At 32.0% G+C, this 16,400-nt stretch overlaps 1 protein-coding gene across 1 annotated transcript; it reads left to right on the forward strand.

Annotated features, from left to right (window-relative positions):
• Nucleotides 1-2,069: 2,069 nt before the first annotated feature.
• Nucleotides 2,070-5,899, forward strand: LOC127721672 (metalloproteinase inhibitor 3-like). The gene is made up of 5 exons (XM_052228470.1): nt 2,070-2,249; nt 2,931-3,010; nt 3,659-3,770; nt 4,880-5,001; nt 5,734-5,899. The coding sequence occupies exons 1-5, from the start codon at nt 2,135-2,137 to the stop codon at nt 5,866-5,868; spliced, it is 564 nt and encodes a 187-aa protein (XP_052084430.1). The 5' UTR covers nt 2,070-2,134; the 3' UTR covers nt 5,869-5,899.
• Nucleotides 5,900-16,400: the final 10,501 nt, after the last annotated feature.

The following is a 16,400-nucleotide window of genomic DNA, read 5'->3' on the forward strand; positions in this document are numbered from 1 at the left end:
TTCATTTAAATATTAAGCCTCACCATATACACGGACATATCGCAGGAGATTGGAAATATAAACGCCGTACGTAAGAATGCGCCAAGGGAACTTGAACCCGTACAAAAAAGGTCAAATAACAAAAAGCAGAAAAAAATCGTCTCAAGAATGATCTGACAATGTCAAAGTAAATATCAGACCCAAGACAAAGACAATTATGCTGTTTATATTAGACTTATTTAATGTAACTTCCTTTGGGTAAATATTTGTCAACTGTGTAATGGGTAATTATAATCTTTTTGTCTTTTTTCTGGCCTCCAAGGGTGACTGGGGAATAGAAATATGATCACTACATGTCTTCTTCCGACCTGCAGTAAAACCCTTGCCAAAATGGGGCGTCCGTTTGGACTGTGAGGGATGTACAAGTATGCAACCATGTCTGGTCAGAATGGGGACGTTAAATCCGATATCTCGTTTGGAGAGAGCGCCACGCTCTCTGCACGTTAAGAACCCTTGCAACATTTTTTAAGGGATCCGTAGGTGGCCTGTTGCAAGGAAAAATGTATGTCCAAATCCAATTTCCCTAATGTTCCAGCGGCATTTTAAATACTCCGACATTCATCCCGGACGGTCTCTGGACGTAAAGCAACCAACAATTGATCGATCTTGTTTCTGAGTGTTTTTTTTAGATACACCTCTGTTTCACTTTGTCTTTGAATACCCCCCAAATGTGACTTGGTCACTACAGGTCTTCTTCCGATCGGCAGTAAAACCCTTGCCAAAGTGGGGTGTTCATTTGGCTGTGCGAAAATGTATCAAGTACGCAGCCACGTCCAGTCAGAATGGGGACGTTAAATCCGATGCCTCGTGTAGCGAGAGTGCCACGCTCTCTGCGCGTTAAGAACCCTTGTAACAACTCATTTAGTGGTCCGTAGGTGGCCTGTCGCAAGGCCAAATTACTGTCCATATTCAATGGACCTTCATTTTCCAGTGGCAGTTAAAATATCCCCGACCTTCTTCCCGGACGGCCTCTATTACAAGAACTACCTATTTTATTTATTGTTAATTTGTTCTCGTTCTGAACCTGCATGAAATATTCGCAGTTGGACGTTAAGCAACCAATTTTCAATCAGTCAATCGTCTTGGAATAAGATATACGATTACTGTGAATCCCGATTATCATTGTTGATGATATAGATGATGATGAATAAAATATTCTCTTACAGAAGTTACAATCTTTCAGTCATAAATGGGATCAGACGGCTATAGTTCTGCTGTCAAATTCTAATCGGTTTTGATACAAACGACTTTACTAATTTAGATCCTGAAAGTAAGTTCGAAATAGATGATATGGAGTCTGGATTAGCGAAACAGGCTTTTATTACATGGTTTGCATTTTCTCGTTAAATTCTTATTCAGTTTCATCTTATTTACTTGTGTTTTCCTGGTAGCACTTTAGAGTGCAGCATGTTGCTAAAATTAACTTCTAATAAAATCATATTAGCAAACACTTTAAAAAATGATATATAATTTGATAATTTATGTGCACAATACGACTGATAAATTGTTTTGCACTACTATATTTACCAATTTATTCTTATACCTCATGCGTCTCCAGTTTTTGTAAGATGAAAAAAAATCTTTCATAATAATATCTTACGACTCAAGATTCCAGACCACACTTTTACCATTGATCGCTAATCAATAATTAATAACATTTTTAATACTTCTTTATACAGTTCTCTAAAAAGTAATCATGAAGTTTAGACAATTTAGAAAATATATTATAATAGTATCATATGACTTAGCGTGCATTTATTTGTTGTTATTTGTGATAAAACGACACAATATTTAATTAAGGAAATTACAAAATGTATAACTTTTAATTACTACTGCGTTTTAAATTACTTACACCTGTTGTATTTTTATAAACTACATTTTTGCCAGAGGGATTTCCCCCAGGAAATGTTTGTTGCTATGTATGATCGTATTAATCAATGCCATGCAAACAGCCGCGTTAATTTGAGGCCAGCCGGATTTTAATTTTTTAATTTACCTGAGTTTTGCTTCAGGTATTTATATGCATATATAAAGACACCATTTTATCATCTAACATTTTAGAGTTTGTCAGATAGTCAGCTTCATTATTTGCAAAATGAGAACTGGGATGATACAGTCATGTTTTTTGTTAATTTTGTTATTTTCAATGTCCGAACAATGTGGATGTCCAGCACAGTATACACAGCAAGTCGTGTGTGACTCCAAATTGGGTAAGACCATTTTTTTTTGTCTAACGGCATGAAGGGTTCCATGTGTTACGTAAATATTGCAACATGTTATAGCGATGATTTAAAAAACAAGACAATCATTTTAGAAAATAATAAATGTTTCAAAGAACAGTATAACAATACAAAATAAGTACAGTTCATTGTCGAAATTATATCACTATTTGAACAAGGCATAAACCAGAAAGAATAGCGAAGCACGTTCAGCCTTATATCATGTTTGTTTGACGATGTCAGAAAAGTTTCTGATTTTCTCAGTTATAAAAATGGAATACACGTTTTTTTATCTTTGATATAGGCATACAAATAGTAGAGATGCCGGATATTAGGGGGGAAGTAGGATCTGTGAAAAAAAGGAACTAAGTTGGAAGTCGGAAAAAATTACAGAAAAGCGTGATTTAGGAAATCAGCACCCCTCTTAAAAATATACTACATTTTCCAATACTTCATCTTGTTATCAAACAACTCATTTTATTTGGTTTTCACCAAAGGAATTCCATAATAGCAATAATAGTTAAAATATAATCCTTTCAGAGATTTAATTCAGCGTTTTAAGTTCTTGATATTCTTGATATTAAAAATGCCGACTTTTTGTGCGAGAAAAACTCGCAGTTCAGCGGTCAATATAAAATGTGAACAATGAATTGTCTCTTGCTTCTTTCACAGTCGTTGTGGCAAAAGTTGAAGCGTTCGCATCAGATAACTTGCAGACCAACTATCAAATATCTGTGACAAAATTTTATTATGTAAGTATTGACAATTATCGTTATCGTCATATGTACAAAGGAATTCATAAGAATATAAACGAACAAAGAATACAATTCAAATTGGACATTATTTCCCCGTTTAATATCAGACAAATATTTTTTCTATTGAGATTTGAGAATCTAGGGGAAGAGGGGTTGTGGGTGGGTTTGGTTTATATCGATTTTTGTACATGATTCAAACTACAAATTCCCTCTTTACGACTTTTTCACGGTGAACAATGATAACATGATAAAACGTTATTTTTGTGTCAGTATTTCATTTGAGATTTTCCACCCACTGCTTTTTTCTACAGAAAAAAAAAACTCGACCAAACTGATGAAACTTCTCTTTTTGTGATCGAAAATAACTTTGTATATGCTACATGCTTTTGGGTTTGTTTTTTTTTGCAAGGACATTTGAACTAATTTAAGAATTTAAGTTCAGTTTGGGTTGTAATGCTCTTCGAATAATCTTCTAAAGATATAAAAAAAAAAAGAAGATGTGGTATGATTGCAAATGAGACAACTCTCCACCAGAGACCAAATGACATTTAAGTTAACAACTAAAGATGTGTATTTTAGATACGTGTAATATATGTTACAGGATATAAGCGCTAAAATGTTATTATTTAATATTTGTTTTGACAGGGTAAGATGGAATATGATAAGTTGTCTGATAAAAAGACCCTAGAGACACCAAAATCAAGTGCAGAATGTGGTCCTGTAGTTCTCAGTGTAGGATCCAGTTATATTTTATCAGGTAAAACAATGTTCGCCATTACAAACTGAAGTATAACATGCGTTATGAGTGTATTTATTAAAACTTTGTGATTGGCTAACAACGCTGCAAAAGATGGAAATATCACCAATAACATGCCGTATATTTCATTTAGTGAAACGAAAAATAAAATGTTCCAAAATCATAAATATTATGAACCGACACATGGTTGTATGTAATATAAACTCATCATAGATACCAGGATTAAAATATGTACGCGAGATGCACGTTCTGACTCGTCAGTGACGCTCGAATCAAAAAAGTTTAAAAGGCCAAAAAATGTAATAAGTTGAAGAGCATTGAGAACCCAAAATCCCGAAAGGTTTTGTCAAATAAAGCTACGGCAATCTATTCCTTGGGTAGAAAAATCATTATTATTTCGAAAAATTTCAAGTTTTGTAAAGAGTTAATTTATAATTATAACCTTATCAATGATCATTCATGTCGACACTCAAGTGCTGACTACTGGGCTGGTGATAACCTCAGGGAGTAAACCTCCACTAGCAGTGGTATCAACCACGACACATGGTTGGGAGTAATATAAACTCATCATAGATACCAGAATCAACATTTTGTACTCCAAACGTGGGTTTCGTTTAAAAAAGACTCATCAGTGACACTCGGATCCAAACATTTTAAAAAAGCCAAAAAAAAAAAGACCAAAGTTGAAGAACATTGAGGACCCAACATTTCGAAAGGTTTTGTCAATTACAGCTAAGGTAATCTATTCTTTGGGTAGAAAATTCTTATTATTTCGAAAAACTTAAAGTTTTGTAAACAGTTAATTTATATGATAATTCATGTCGACACAAGTGCTGACAACTGGTCTGGTGATACCATCGGGGAGCAAACCTTCACTAGCAGTGGCATCAACCCCGTGGTTTTAAATAAACTCATCATAGATACCAGGATTAAAATTTGAAAAACTCAAACGTTTTGTTAACAGTTGATTTATAATTATGACCATATCAATGATAATTCATGTCAACACAGAAGTGCTTTGCTAGTGATATCCTTGGGGAGGAAACATCTACCAGCAGTGACATATTCGATTTACATTTACTTTGTTTTTATATTTTTTCACATAATAGTTTCCCTGTACAATGGGAAAATGAGCCATAACTTGTGTGGACTCCAGGTTAAAGCCAAAAGTGCAAGTCAGGTCTTGTTAAAAGGGTTGGCGGGAAAATATAAAGATAACTGCGATTGTGAGGTATGTTTATGCTATTGTTAAAACGACGACAGTTGTCACAAGTGGCTAGATAATTATGTATTTTATTATTGACTTGTGTTGGTCCTTCGTCTTATTTCTTGTTTGTTTTTGTCATGACGTTTTCTGAAGTCATTTCTATACAGCATTGGTACTTTTTCCTAGATTTTTGCAAAAGTTTTTTTTATTAGATAGTTTAAAATGAATAGTTTTAACTTATTGAAAACTATAACTGTGGAAATATAATTAAAAACGAGATATCATATTCTTTTTTTTAGGTGACGTTGTTTAAAGAGACCGTAAATTAAGACACAATTTATGTAAAATCTACAATGATTTTAATTAACTTGTTCTTAAACGGTATCAATTTTCTGTTTCTTTTTATTTTAATGAACAAAAAAAAAATAGTTTTTCTTTTCAATTGCCTAAAATATTTTCATGTTGGGTCCCTTTATAGCTTACTATATGGTGTGCGTTTTGTACAGTGCCGAAAGCTGTAACAGGGCTATAGTTCTAGATATCATCGGCCTTCAATTAATTGTGAATTATTGTCTCATTGGCAATCATACCACATCCTGTAGTTCTACTTGATAACACTACATGTACTACCGAATCAATTCAGCACTTGCGATATATATATAACAGATATGGTTGAATAATTGGAACACACAAAATTAACATGAAGACTAAAATCATCTTTAAGATGACAAAATTCTCATTTTGTTTAACTTGCAGATTCCATATGAGTTTGATCCTCCACAAACAGGCCCACAAACCAAAAACCAATGTAGACTTGCACCTCGAGGGTGCAGCTATCAAAGTGTGTGCAGCAGAGATGGAAACGGCAGATGCAAGTGGCAAGGTTGTTAAAGAGCAGTCATTAAATAAGTTTCGTTGAAAACTTTTGTTGTCTATTTTGTTATTCTCTTATGAACTTAACAAATCCTAATAAATTGATTGTTAACTGCTTAACGGACAGTGGACAATATTTCATGCATATCCAGGACGAAACCAAATTAACAATACATACAATTGTAGGGGTCGACCGGGATGAAGTGCGGGAAACTAGATTACCATTAGAAAATGAGGGTAATTTACACAGGGAAAGAAATTAAGCCTTGAAACAGACCATCTACAGACAGCGCAAAGAGTTGTTGCTATGGTAATTTAGGTGCAGAGAGAATGACTCTCTCAACAAGATGGTTCGAATTTAACGTTTTCATGAAATTTGTACAGCCAAACGAACGCCTCACTTTGGCAAGGAGTTAAACTTGGGAAATAAAGTTTAACTTGTACATAGAAATCAACTTTGTTATTGTGGACAACATTACATGCATTTATATATACCCCAAAATGGACAGTGATTACTCGTTTGGAACAAAAAATGACACATACTTAATTTTCAAGTAAAACCTTTAAGAAAAGGGTATATTTTTCATCATTATAAAGGGAGCAAAATACCGAAAATAAAATAATTTGGTATTTTATCCTCTACCACCAATTGTTATTTGCCTTCGTGGTCCTTAAGGAGAACTGTATTTTAACAGAACTCTTACACTAAGTAATAATACTGTGCATATCACAAGCTAAGACCGACCTAATAGCACAAGCACACTGTAAATTACTGAAATATTTAATATAGTTGTTCTTAAAATTAAATCTGTTATTAATTTCATACTTTTCTAATTTTTCAAAAAATGTGTTATTGTAATTTTAATGACTACTTTTGCAATGTTATTATATGTCAATTAATTACATTACAATGTATTTAACCAAATGCCAGTTCATATTACAAGTTCGTATAAAGTCAAACATATGCTATCAAGCACTTAAACAAGTGTCTTGGTCTCAGATAATCGGGCTGATAACAATTGCGCATGTTACTTCCTTTTATAATAAAAAAAAGTTTCAATTACGTCCCTTCTGTATAACTTAAATCTCTTCAATTATGTCGTTAATATTTCCTATCTACTTGCAAGTGTGTACGTGTTTATTATTTCTTTACATTCTGGAAAATGTTTGTTTGAGTGTACACCCATTTTTTTTTTTTAATTAACCATCAGTTTTTTCAGTTAGACTGAGTTTTAAAGGAGAACATATGCAAAAGATAAATCGTTGGCCACTTGGAAGTAAAATTAAAAAAGTTATGAGTATATCAAATAGCATCATTAATATTTTTCAACACTTTAGGTAGTAAGTTTCTTTCAGGCCTTCAACCAACACGAATTGCAGAAACGAAACATATAGTTATATTTCATCTTTAAATGCCAGATTTTGATTGATTGATGCGAGGGAGATAATTTATTCTATCCAATGGCTTATACTGTATTACCCTTCACGGAGACGCTCGATTAATTGTGCGCTTTCATAGTTTATTTTTCTGAATTTGAAATGTTTTAGACGGTTATAACAGAACATCCAGTATAATAAATTAAATAACACATAGCTGAGAGGGTTATAGGGCAAATTATTATCCCTCGAAAAACAAATTGTCACCCATGTCATCGCCTCGGTTGACAATGTCTTCTCTGGGTAATAATCTCTCAGCTATGTTATTCATATAATTTGTTTTCAGCCTAAGCCCTTTTATGAGCGTTCGTAAATCGTAGAGCAATATTATAATTGGGTTATATTTCTATTTGAATAAATTCATCTCTCGTGTTCCACTAATAGTGGTACACCAATACTGTGCGTCCAAGATTGTGATTTCCATAAGTACCTTGCTTATTATCAGATTTGTGACTGATGACAAATATAAGAATAAAAGATACTTTTGGGTTTGTGTTGAATAAGAATGCAATTATTTCTTTACTTTTTGTACATCTGGATCGGTTGGTTTTTTTTTTTTTTATAAAATAGGATAAATATAACGATAAGTATAAGAAATAAGTTACTAAAAAAGTCGCATAATTTAAAAATGTCCATATTTCTTCGTTTTTTTTTTAATCAATACACTTTTATTTGCAATCGAACAATTCAAATGTCTCTGGATGAGTGTATTATTAATAAAAAAAAGATACTTCCATTATGAAGGTATTATATTGACAGGAAAAACAAGGCGTCGCGTAACCGCCTATCTTTCAATAACTTGTCCCCCCTAACCAAAGGTTACTGGGGGGGGGGGGTATGGACATTACAGGTCTACTTGCCAAAGTGTGGCGTCCGTTTGGCTGTGCCGTATGTACAAGTACGCAGTCACGTCCGGTAAAAATTGGGACGTAAAATCCAATGCCACGTGAAGAGAGCGCCACGCTCTCTGCACGTTAAACATCCTTGCAACAACACTTTGGTGGGTCCGTAGGTGGCCTGTTGCAAGGCTAAATTTCTGTCCCAATCCAATTTACCCTCATTTTCCAGTGGCAGTCCAAATGTCTCCGACCTACATCCCGGACGGCCTCTATTGCATTTTTAAATTTCTGGGTTTGTTGTTCCATCCTGAGTTCTCCAAGTTATTTCTAGATGTGTTCATTAGATGAGGGGCATCACAAATAAAGTATAGATTTATTTCGGTTCCATTTTCAATGATTTCACAGTAGCATACATCTTAGTTTTGTCCACGAAGCCTATAGAATTTCCTGTTAGAAGTACTGTCGCACATCAAAGCTCTTACAGTATCTGAGAAACGGACCTAATCACATAACTTTAACCTTGATCACTGATCCATGAAATGATGTCGAGGTCAGGTGAATCCTGACGGACATGTAGACCTTGTAAGGAACCCATGTACCAAATATAGTTATCCTGTTACTCATTATAAGTGAAAAATTCACATAACAAAAAAATATAAACTTTTTTTCAAGCAGTCGCTGAACCATGAAAATGTGGTCAAGGACAATGGACATATGACAGACGGAAAGTTCATAACATAAGGTATCTGCATACAAGGTATGAAGTATCCAGGTCTTCTACCTTCTGAAATATAAAGCTTTATACAAATAGTTTACGCCGACGCCGGATAGTAATACCTATATCTCACTCTGCAACTTTCGTCGCAGGCGAGACAAAAATCGCAATAAAAAATGCACGCAATAATTTCTGAATTTACCATATTCATACTTGCTGGTGCAAAGTGGGCAGAAGCCTAGAAGCCTGCGCAGTCCTATAACTTTTTTCTCCGTGATCATGTAATGTTGGGGGCTTTTATAACTTACTACAGTATAGGTTTTGCTCATAGTTGATAGCCATACATTGACCTATAGTTGCTTACATCTACGTCATTTTGGTCTATGGTGGATATATATAGTTATCTCATTGGCAATCATACCACATCTCCTCAATTCTATATTGATGCATAGTGGTTCGACTGCTCTTTTTACACTTTTTTCTTTAGCACATCTTTAAACGAGTCTTCAATAAAACCTCAATTACAGACTTTATACATGTATTTGAACTCAAATTTATCAGAATATAAATCATTTAACTAGGGCAGAATTATCTTGCTTTTTTTTTTTTTAGCTTTTATGATCAGTTGAATATATCAAAGAAATCATCTCCTTTTATTAAAAAAATACTTAAAATAAGATTTTTTAAAACAAAATGGGAGAGAAAATGTTCTGGATTAATCTGTTGATATTCAATTTAATTCAAAATACTAAGAAAACTTTTTCAATTGAATTTTTCTCTCTTCAACTGTGTATGAGGGTTCAATTCCCTCCCTAGGCAAATACATACATGTATGTAAATATTCTTTGCTGGTGCAAAGTGGGTAGAATGGCCTAGTGGCCCCGCACAGTTTTAAAAACTTTCATTCTTTCTAACATATATTTTTGAATGAGATAATTTAAAAACCAAACTTTCCATTTACTTTGTAATAAAAAAACACAAAAGAGTATGCCTCAATTTATGGATTTGTCCATTTAATAACAAAGGCAGATAATAAAAGTAATTATCTCCCTTTCGATGGTATTGTTTAGTGTGTTAAAAATTAATTAGAAATCATTTAGTTAAATGAAAAAATGACAAAAATCATTTACAATTGTTCCTGCATATATCACCTGTATATATTCTTCAAATATTTTTTAATTAATAAATAATGATCTTGACTTCATTAGCCTCTACACATCTTTCAAACTACAAATTAGAATCTAATAACAAAATACATTTTACTTACTATTTTTATTTATTCAGTAAAATTTACACATATTTTTTTTGTTACAACAAAAACAAAAATTAAGTAATCTTTAAACAAAACAAACAAGCAATGGAGGACATAACATTGCAAGGTCATCACAGCAGTGGAACATTTAAGCTAATATGTGATATAATTAAGAAAGAATTAATTTGTGTAATTTTGCAAAAGTGATCTTGGCAAGGTCAACTAAAGATCCAGAAACTTAAAAATGGTGGAATGATCAACCAAGTAAAGAAAACAAAATCCTTGTCCATGTGCCAAATCACAGACAATACATCAAGGTCAAAGCAAGATGTGAGAATTACCATGCTTGTATGCAGAGCTATCCCAAAATGCATATTCCACTCCAAGAATTTAAATCCCGTATCCCAAGATTACAAAACTACCTAAGCAAGGCCAAATATTGAAAAAATAATAATAAATCAGGAGAAAAAAGCATATTTCTAGAAAAGCACAATTTACTTAATTGGTGCAAGCTGTCAGAAGCAGAAAAGAAACTACATAAAAACAATTGTGAAAAATGCACATCCGAAATATTTTATGCTTCCCTTCACAAATATGCAACACCTTCTACAATAGAAGTAAGCAGTCTGTGTGAGGACCTCACAAAAAAGGTTGTGAAAATTCAAAAGCAAAATATGTAACAAAAGCAGCAAAGGTCGTACATACTCTTGAACCATTCTTAGAGCACAAACTCGACACTAATATAAAGTAAACAGTATGGAAGTTATATAACTTGACAAAAAAGTTAACGTCAGACGAGAAACAAAAGAGAGTTTACACAATTGTCTCCAAAAGTACAGAGAGGATAGCCAAAATTTTGAACACAGACAATGAGAAAATAAACTTTCTAGCAACAAATAAATCTTTTAATGAATATGATAGGGAAAGGCTTAACACCTTTTTTGAGTCCAAATCAAAGGCAAAAAAAATCTTGCTAAGCGTTTTAAAGATGGGTCAGAAAAGAAACTAAAAAAAAAGATCTAGCGTTGGAAACCTTTCAAATTATACTTTCAATAAAGAGGACTTTCTACAAGAATTAAAAGATCATCCTAAAACTGTGCCAATTAACTGGAATGAATGGTCCAGAAAATACAAAGTAAAAAATGTACAGGGTATTCAACCTGCAAATGGTGGACAGGTCCTTGTAGAATTTGCAAAATCTCAAGGAATAGACGTGTTTATTTACAATAGTGACAAAAGAATGAATGACAGAGACTATTTCAGACGGGTTAGACGTTCTCGACATCTTATAACAAAACGCCTTTAAGTCCCAGTTCCTGGTCTGCAAAAAAAAATTAAACAGAAATATAAAACAGAAAATTGAAAATTTTTAATTGGACATTGGTGTTGCCATTGCTCCGAAAAAAATTAAAACAGAAATATATGATATTCTTCGAATATTTACTGGAGACAATCCCGCTAGACAATTTGAAGCTGGCCATAAAAGAGACGGAAATTACACTTGTTTGTGTGGTATTATGGCCAAAAATCACATGAATATTGACTGTTGCTTTAGACAGCAAACACCATCCATACAAGAACGTATGACAATACTACGAAAGGAAAATATATTGAAAGATTTTGATATGGAAACAAACATAAATCCATTTAATGAATTTAAAAAAAGAAGACATTGAAACTGAATTAGATGCAAGGAAAATAGATATTGACCACAGAAAAATGAACAAAAAAGAACTACAGGAGTTACTTTCTGAAACTCTACAGGGAATAGAGAAACCACCTGCTCTAATATGTGCTTCTTTTTATTCAAACTCTTACAAACTTGTGGAAAAATATAAAATATCCAAATGTGAACCATTACATGATATCACTAATGTTGTTCAAAATTTATTAACAGACCTTCCTTACAATGTTGACCAAGCCTTAGTCTAAAAAGAGTACCAGATTCTTTTTGAAGTAACAATAGGGGACAAAAATCAAATTAAAGGAAGTGATGCCCGATTGTATGCCATCAAATTAGCACATTTCACACAGACCAAGTATGAAAATGGACTGGTTAATGATGACCTTGTTGCAATTTGTAACAGTTTAGTTGAAATCATCAGTATATGTTACAGTTCTGCTAGTCAAAGATCTCCAAGACAGGTACTTCGCTTGTATAACCAGTGCTTTCTTTTTGGTAAGATATATCATAGGAAATCCCCCAAAAGTGACAACCAGAAATATTTACGGTTCACATTTCCATAGCCTTGTGGTTCATTTCCCAGAAATGTATAGAATATTTTGTCTACGTTCCTTGAAACCAGAAGCTGAAAAGAGAACTTTTGGTGATTTAAGGAATATATCTTTAAGGACCACTAATAGGCAGGCAAAATATGTTGTAGACAACTGTATGCTTCGGTTAAAGGCACGAGAAAAAATGGATGATGATGATAAGGTCGACTCTTACAAACGTCAGTAATCTATCATTAGTAAGCAGGCACATTTACTTCCACAAAGAGGAAATACAATTATTCCTGGTCAAATAGTCACAACCAGATCAACCTTAATCCAAGCTCACTGTGAGAGAATATCTGATTTTCTTGTCTGTGGAAAACATGTCTGGTGGCAGGTGGCTGATGGTAATATTAGTTTTTAGATGGTCCAGATGAGGAGGAATATCGGCCCAGTGGTCCAACTCTGCATCACTTCAGCACGGCCAACCTGAAAACAGAATATGAACACTTAGATATGAACTGGGAGTAATGTGTCAATAAGATATCAAAAGGCAATTTCCAACTACCATGTCTTAAAGTTAAAATATACAAGGAAGGGCAGTTGTCAAAAGTAATGAACACATCCCTGGAACTGGAATAAGAAACTGAATCTTGTACGTTCCTATATTAGAGAACATTTTGACTTATTTGTTTTTATCAATTATGACCCTTCAAATATAAACTGAAAAGCATGAGGTTACAGGAAAATCTGATCTAATATGATCATTAAAAATATTTAGAGTAAATGCTAATTTAGATCTTAATTGTGTAAAAATTAATGTCACACTAAAACTAATAGCGGTACATGCATTTCATTGAATTTTGTTAAATTTAACCACTGGATGCATTTGAATGATTGGGTAAATTATTGGTAACCAGTTAAAATAGTATTTGGAAAAGTAGCAGAAACACCATGGTTTCATTAATCCCAGTTGTTGTCTTTCGTGGATTTGTAGTAGAAAAACAGATTTCAGTCACTGAACATATGCTCTTTGATTTTAGTGCTGAAGACTGCAAACTGCTGACAACTGATTTAAATGATAGAAAACAAAGCTTATAAATATATATATCTGTACATATAAAATACAAAATATTATTCTGTCTTGTTAAACAATTTTATCGTAACCATTAAGGTTAAACTGGAGTCTTTTGTAAATGACAACAAATGGTCAGATCATAATATCAATGAAATAAGCAAATATTGGATCTAGTGATGCAATTTATTTGTAAGACTTTTCTTTAAAAAGAATAAATGTAGGTAATTTCATCTTAGTGCAATACCTTTTTCACAAAGACAGAAACAAACGTTTTCACTGATTATTCAAATTAAACTGTACTTTATAAGGGGATGTAATCTAATTTAAAGAGGGAATTGACTGTATACTTAATCTAATTAGTTGTTTAACAAGAAAACAAGTATCATTTTTTTCTGAAAGCATTTCATAAGAGCTATAATCATATTCTATCTCTAAATTCTAGTATTTAGTTTTCTTTGTCAACATTTATTTTTACGTAAATAAGCATTTTAGAAATAGAATACTGGCTAAACTTAAATATATATTGTTTAACAGTGATTTTTTTTTTGAAAGTCGAAATCAGACATCATGGATACTCCAAAGTACATTAAACTAAATAAAGGAGGTCCCATTGCCATGATAATTTACAACTAAATTACACTTTTTTTTTAGATGTAGAGATCATTCCATCCAACAGCAGTAATGACAGTGAGTGGTCTGCACAACATGACATTTAGAAACACCATGGTAAGTTGCACTGAAATATAAAAGGGTTTTGAGAAATTGTTAATAATCGTATATAAAAAATTCAATGACATATGCTATTTTATTGATTTACTGATCAGTCAAAATCTTAAATCAGCTGGTTACAGCCATAAAATATTCAATCATTGGCACAAAAGCAATATGCAATGCAAATGTAATGCTGAATCGTAGTAACAACATAATTTGAAAAGGTTGACTTTTCCTTTCAATTGTTAATTTCTTTAGGAAATTTATATTTCGTTATTGTCTGATGATTGTTGAGTGGAAATAATATGTGTTTCAAACTTTTTTTATCGCTACGCTGAAAACATATAGGTTTTTTGCAGTGTTTCAATTTTAGTTAATTTTGAGGGATGCAAATTCTTGAAATAATTTATCTCTAGAGTGCCAGAAGTAAGGTATACATTTAAATAGCCACAAAAAGTCAATAATCGTAATTTAACAGTCACATGAAGACAAGAGAGTGAGTGTGATTCATGAGTTTTTTACAACATATCAGAATAACAAATTTTTTTGCTGTTGATCTTGTGATGAATGTTTTAAATTCTATCTTAAACAAAGCAAATCTACAATTAAATTTACAATTCATACTTTTATTCTTTAGATGTAACTACTGTACTCAACATCTGTAGAGATGACATCTTATCATGACAAGCAGCCTGGTAAGCTAAAACATATTAAAAAAGTTAAGAAATTTCAATTATGTCCTTTTTAAACATTTTTTTAACAATTATTTCAGATTTGATTTTATCAAAGTCATATGAGTGTCTGGTGAAAACGACAACAATGGTTGGTTTATATATTTAATGAAATAAGCAAATATTTGATCTAGGGATGCAATTTATTTGTGAGACTTTTCTTTTCAAAGAATAAATGTATGTAATTTCATCTTAGTATAATATCCTTTTTATAAACACATAACAATAGTTTTTACTGATATTTTTTTAACTGTATTTTATAAGGGGATGTAATACTATTATGTTTACCCTTTCCATTCTATAGCAAATAGACAAGTTTTCCTTTATATTTTGTTTAAAGCATTTAGTAAGAAAAATATTCTCATATTCTGTTTCATAATTATATAATTTGGTTTTCTCTTTATTCACTTTATATTATTTCTTTTCAGAGTAATTTTGTTAAAAATGTCAATTTTGACAAACTTAAGCTTGAAGATTGAAAACAAACTACACAATGATCTATGCTTCTTTATATTTTTGAAATAAACATAATTTAAAATATATTTTGGCAAAGTAATAAAAAAACTGTCTCATACTAGTTCAATATGAAAATCCTGCAAATTTATTTTTATAGAAAAAAAGCAAACATTCCATTTTTTTTCCTTTTCAAATAGTGTCAATATTCCTAGTAAATCCACACGTGACAGAGCAGCAATTACAAAACAGACAATTAGTAAGTTGATTAATGTATGAAGATAAAACTCATTTAAAGTAGTATTGATGATATGCAACTATTTTCGTGAAAGGAATCAGACTGTCTTATTGTTTGTTTTTTTATTGGATATTCTCTTGGCATGTGAGATTTAAATATGTTTTTTTTATGTGCGATTAAAAAAATAAAACAGCATTCATCTGTTCTTTTCCATGTCTTGTTTTTCTAATCTTTCAAAAAATAAACTTTGTCTTATAATTGGTTTTACATACAACACTGTATAATGTTTTTAGCTATATGATGTATCCAAAACTTCAGTTTTGTCTATGTTTTATATCTGATCAACTTATCTTTATTGTGAAAGTTATAAGACTTAATTTCTTTGGTAGACACCAACATAATACCAATATCAATTAATAACAGTGATCCATCCACTGAGCTGATGTCACCTGATCATATCAACCAACCTAGTAAGTCATGTTAGTACAAAAATAAAATGAAGATGATGATGCATTAATGATGTTATTAAATGTTTAAGATTTCCTAAACATGCATAACATTATAAATTGTTAAAAGCAGATGGTAGAGTTTTCCCTTTTTTATAACTTTGAAAATTAACTAGACAATGTAATGCAATTCCAGAAAATTTTTCAATGTTTTTATAATGCAAAAATTGTAAAGGGATAGGTTTTGTAAAAATAAAACTTGAACTTTATATTTTTGTTAGCATTATTTTTTGCAGCATTTCCTAAAATTGTAATAATCAAATTTGTATTTCTGTTCAATGTTCATCAATCGCAATAATAAACATGATAAATGTATGCAGTAATGACTGAATTTGTAGTACCTGTACCTACAGCTATCTTTTTTTTTAGATGAAGT

Source organism: Mytilus californianus, unplaced genomic scaffold (assembly GCF_021869535.1).
Source record: "Mytilus californianus isolate M0D057914Y unplaced genomic scaffold, xbMytCali1.0.p SCAF_12, whole genome shotgun sequence".
Classification (NCBI taxonomy): Eukaryota; Metazoa; Mollusca; class Bivalvia; order Mytilida; family Mytilidae; genus Mytilus; species Mytilus californianus.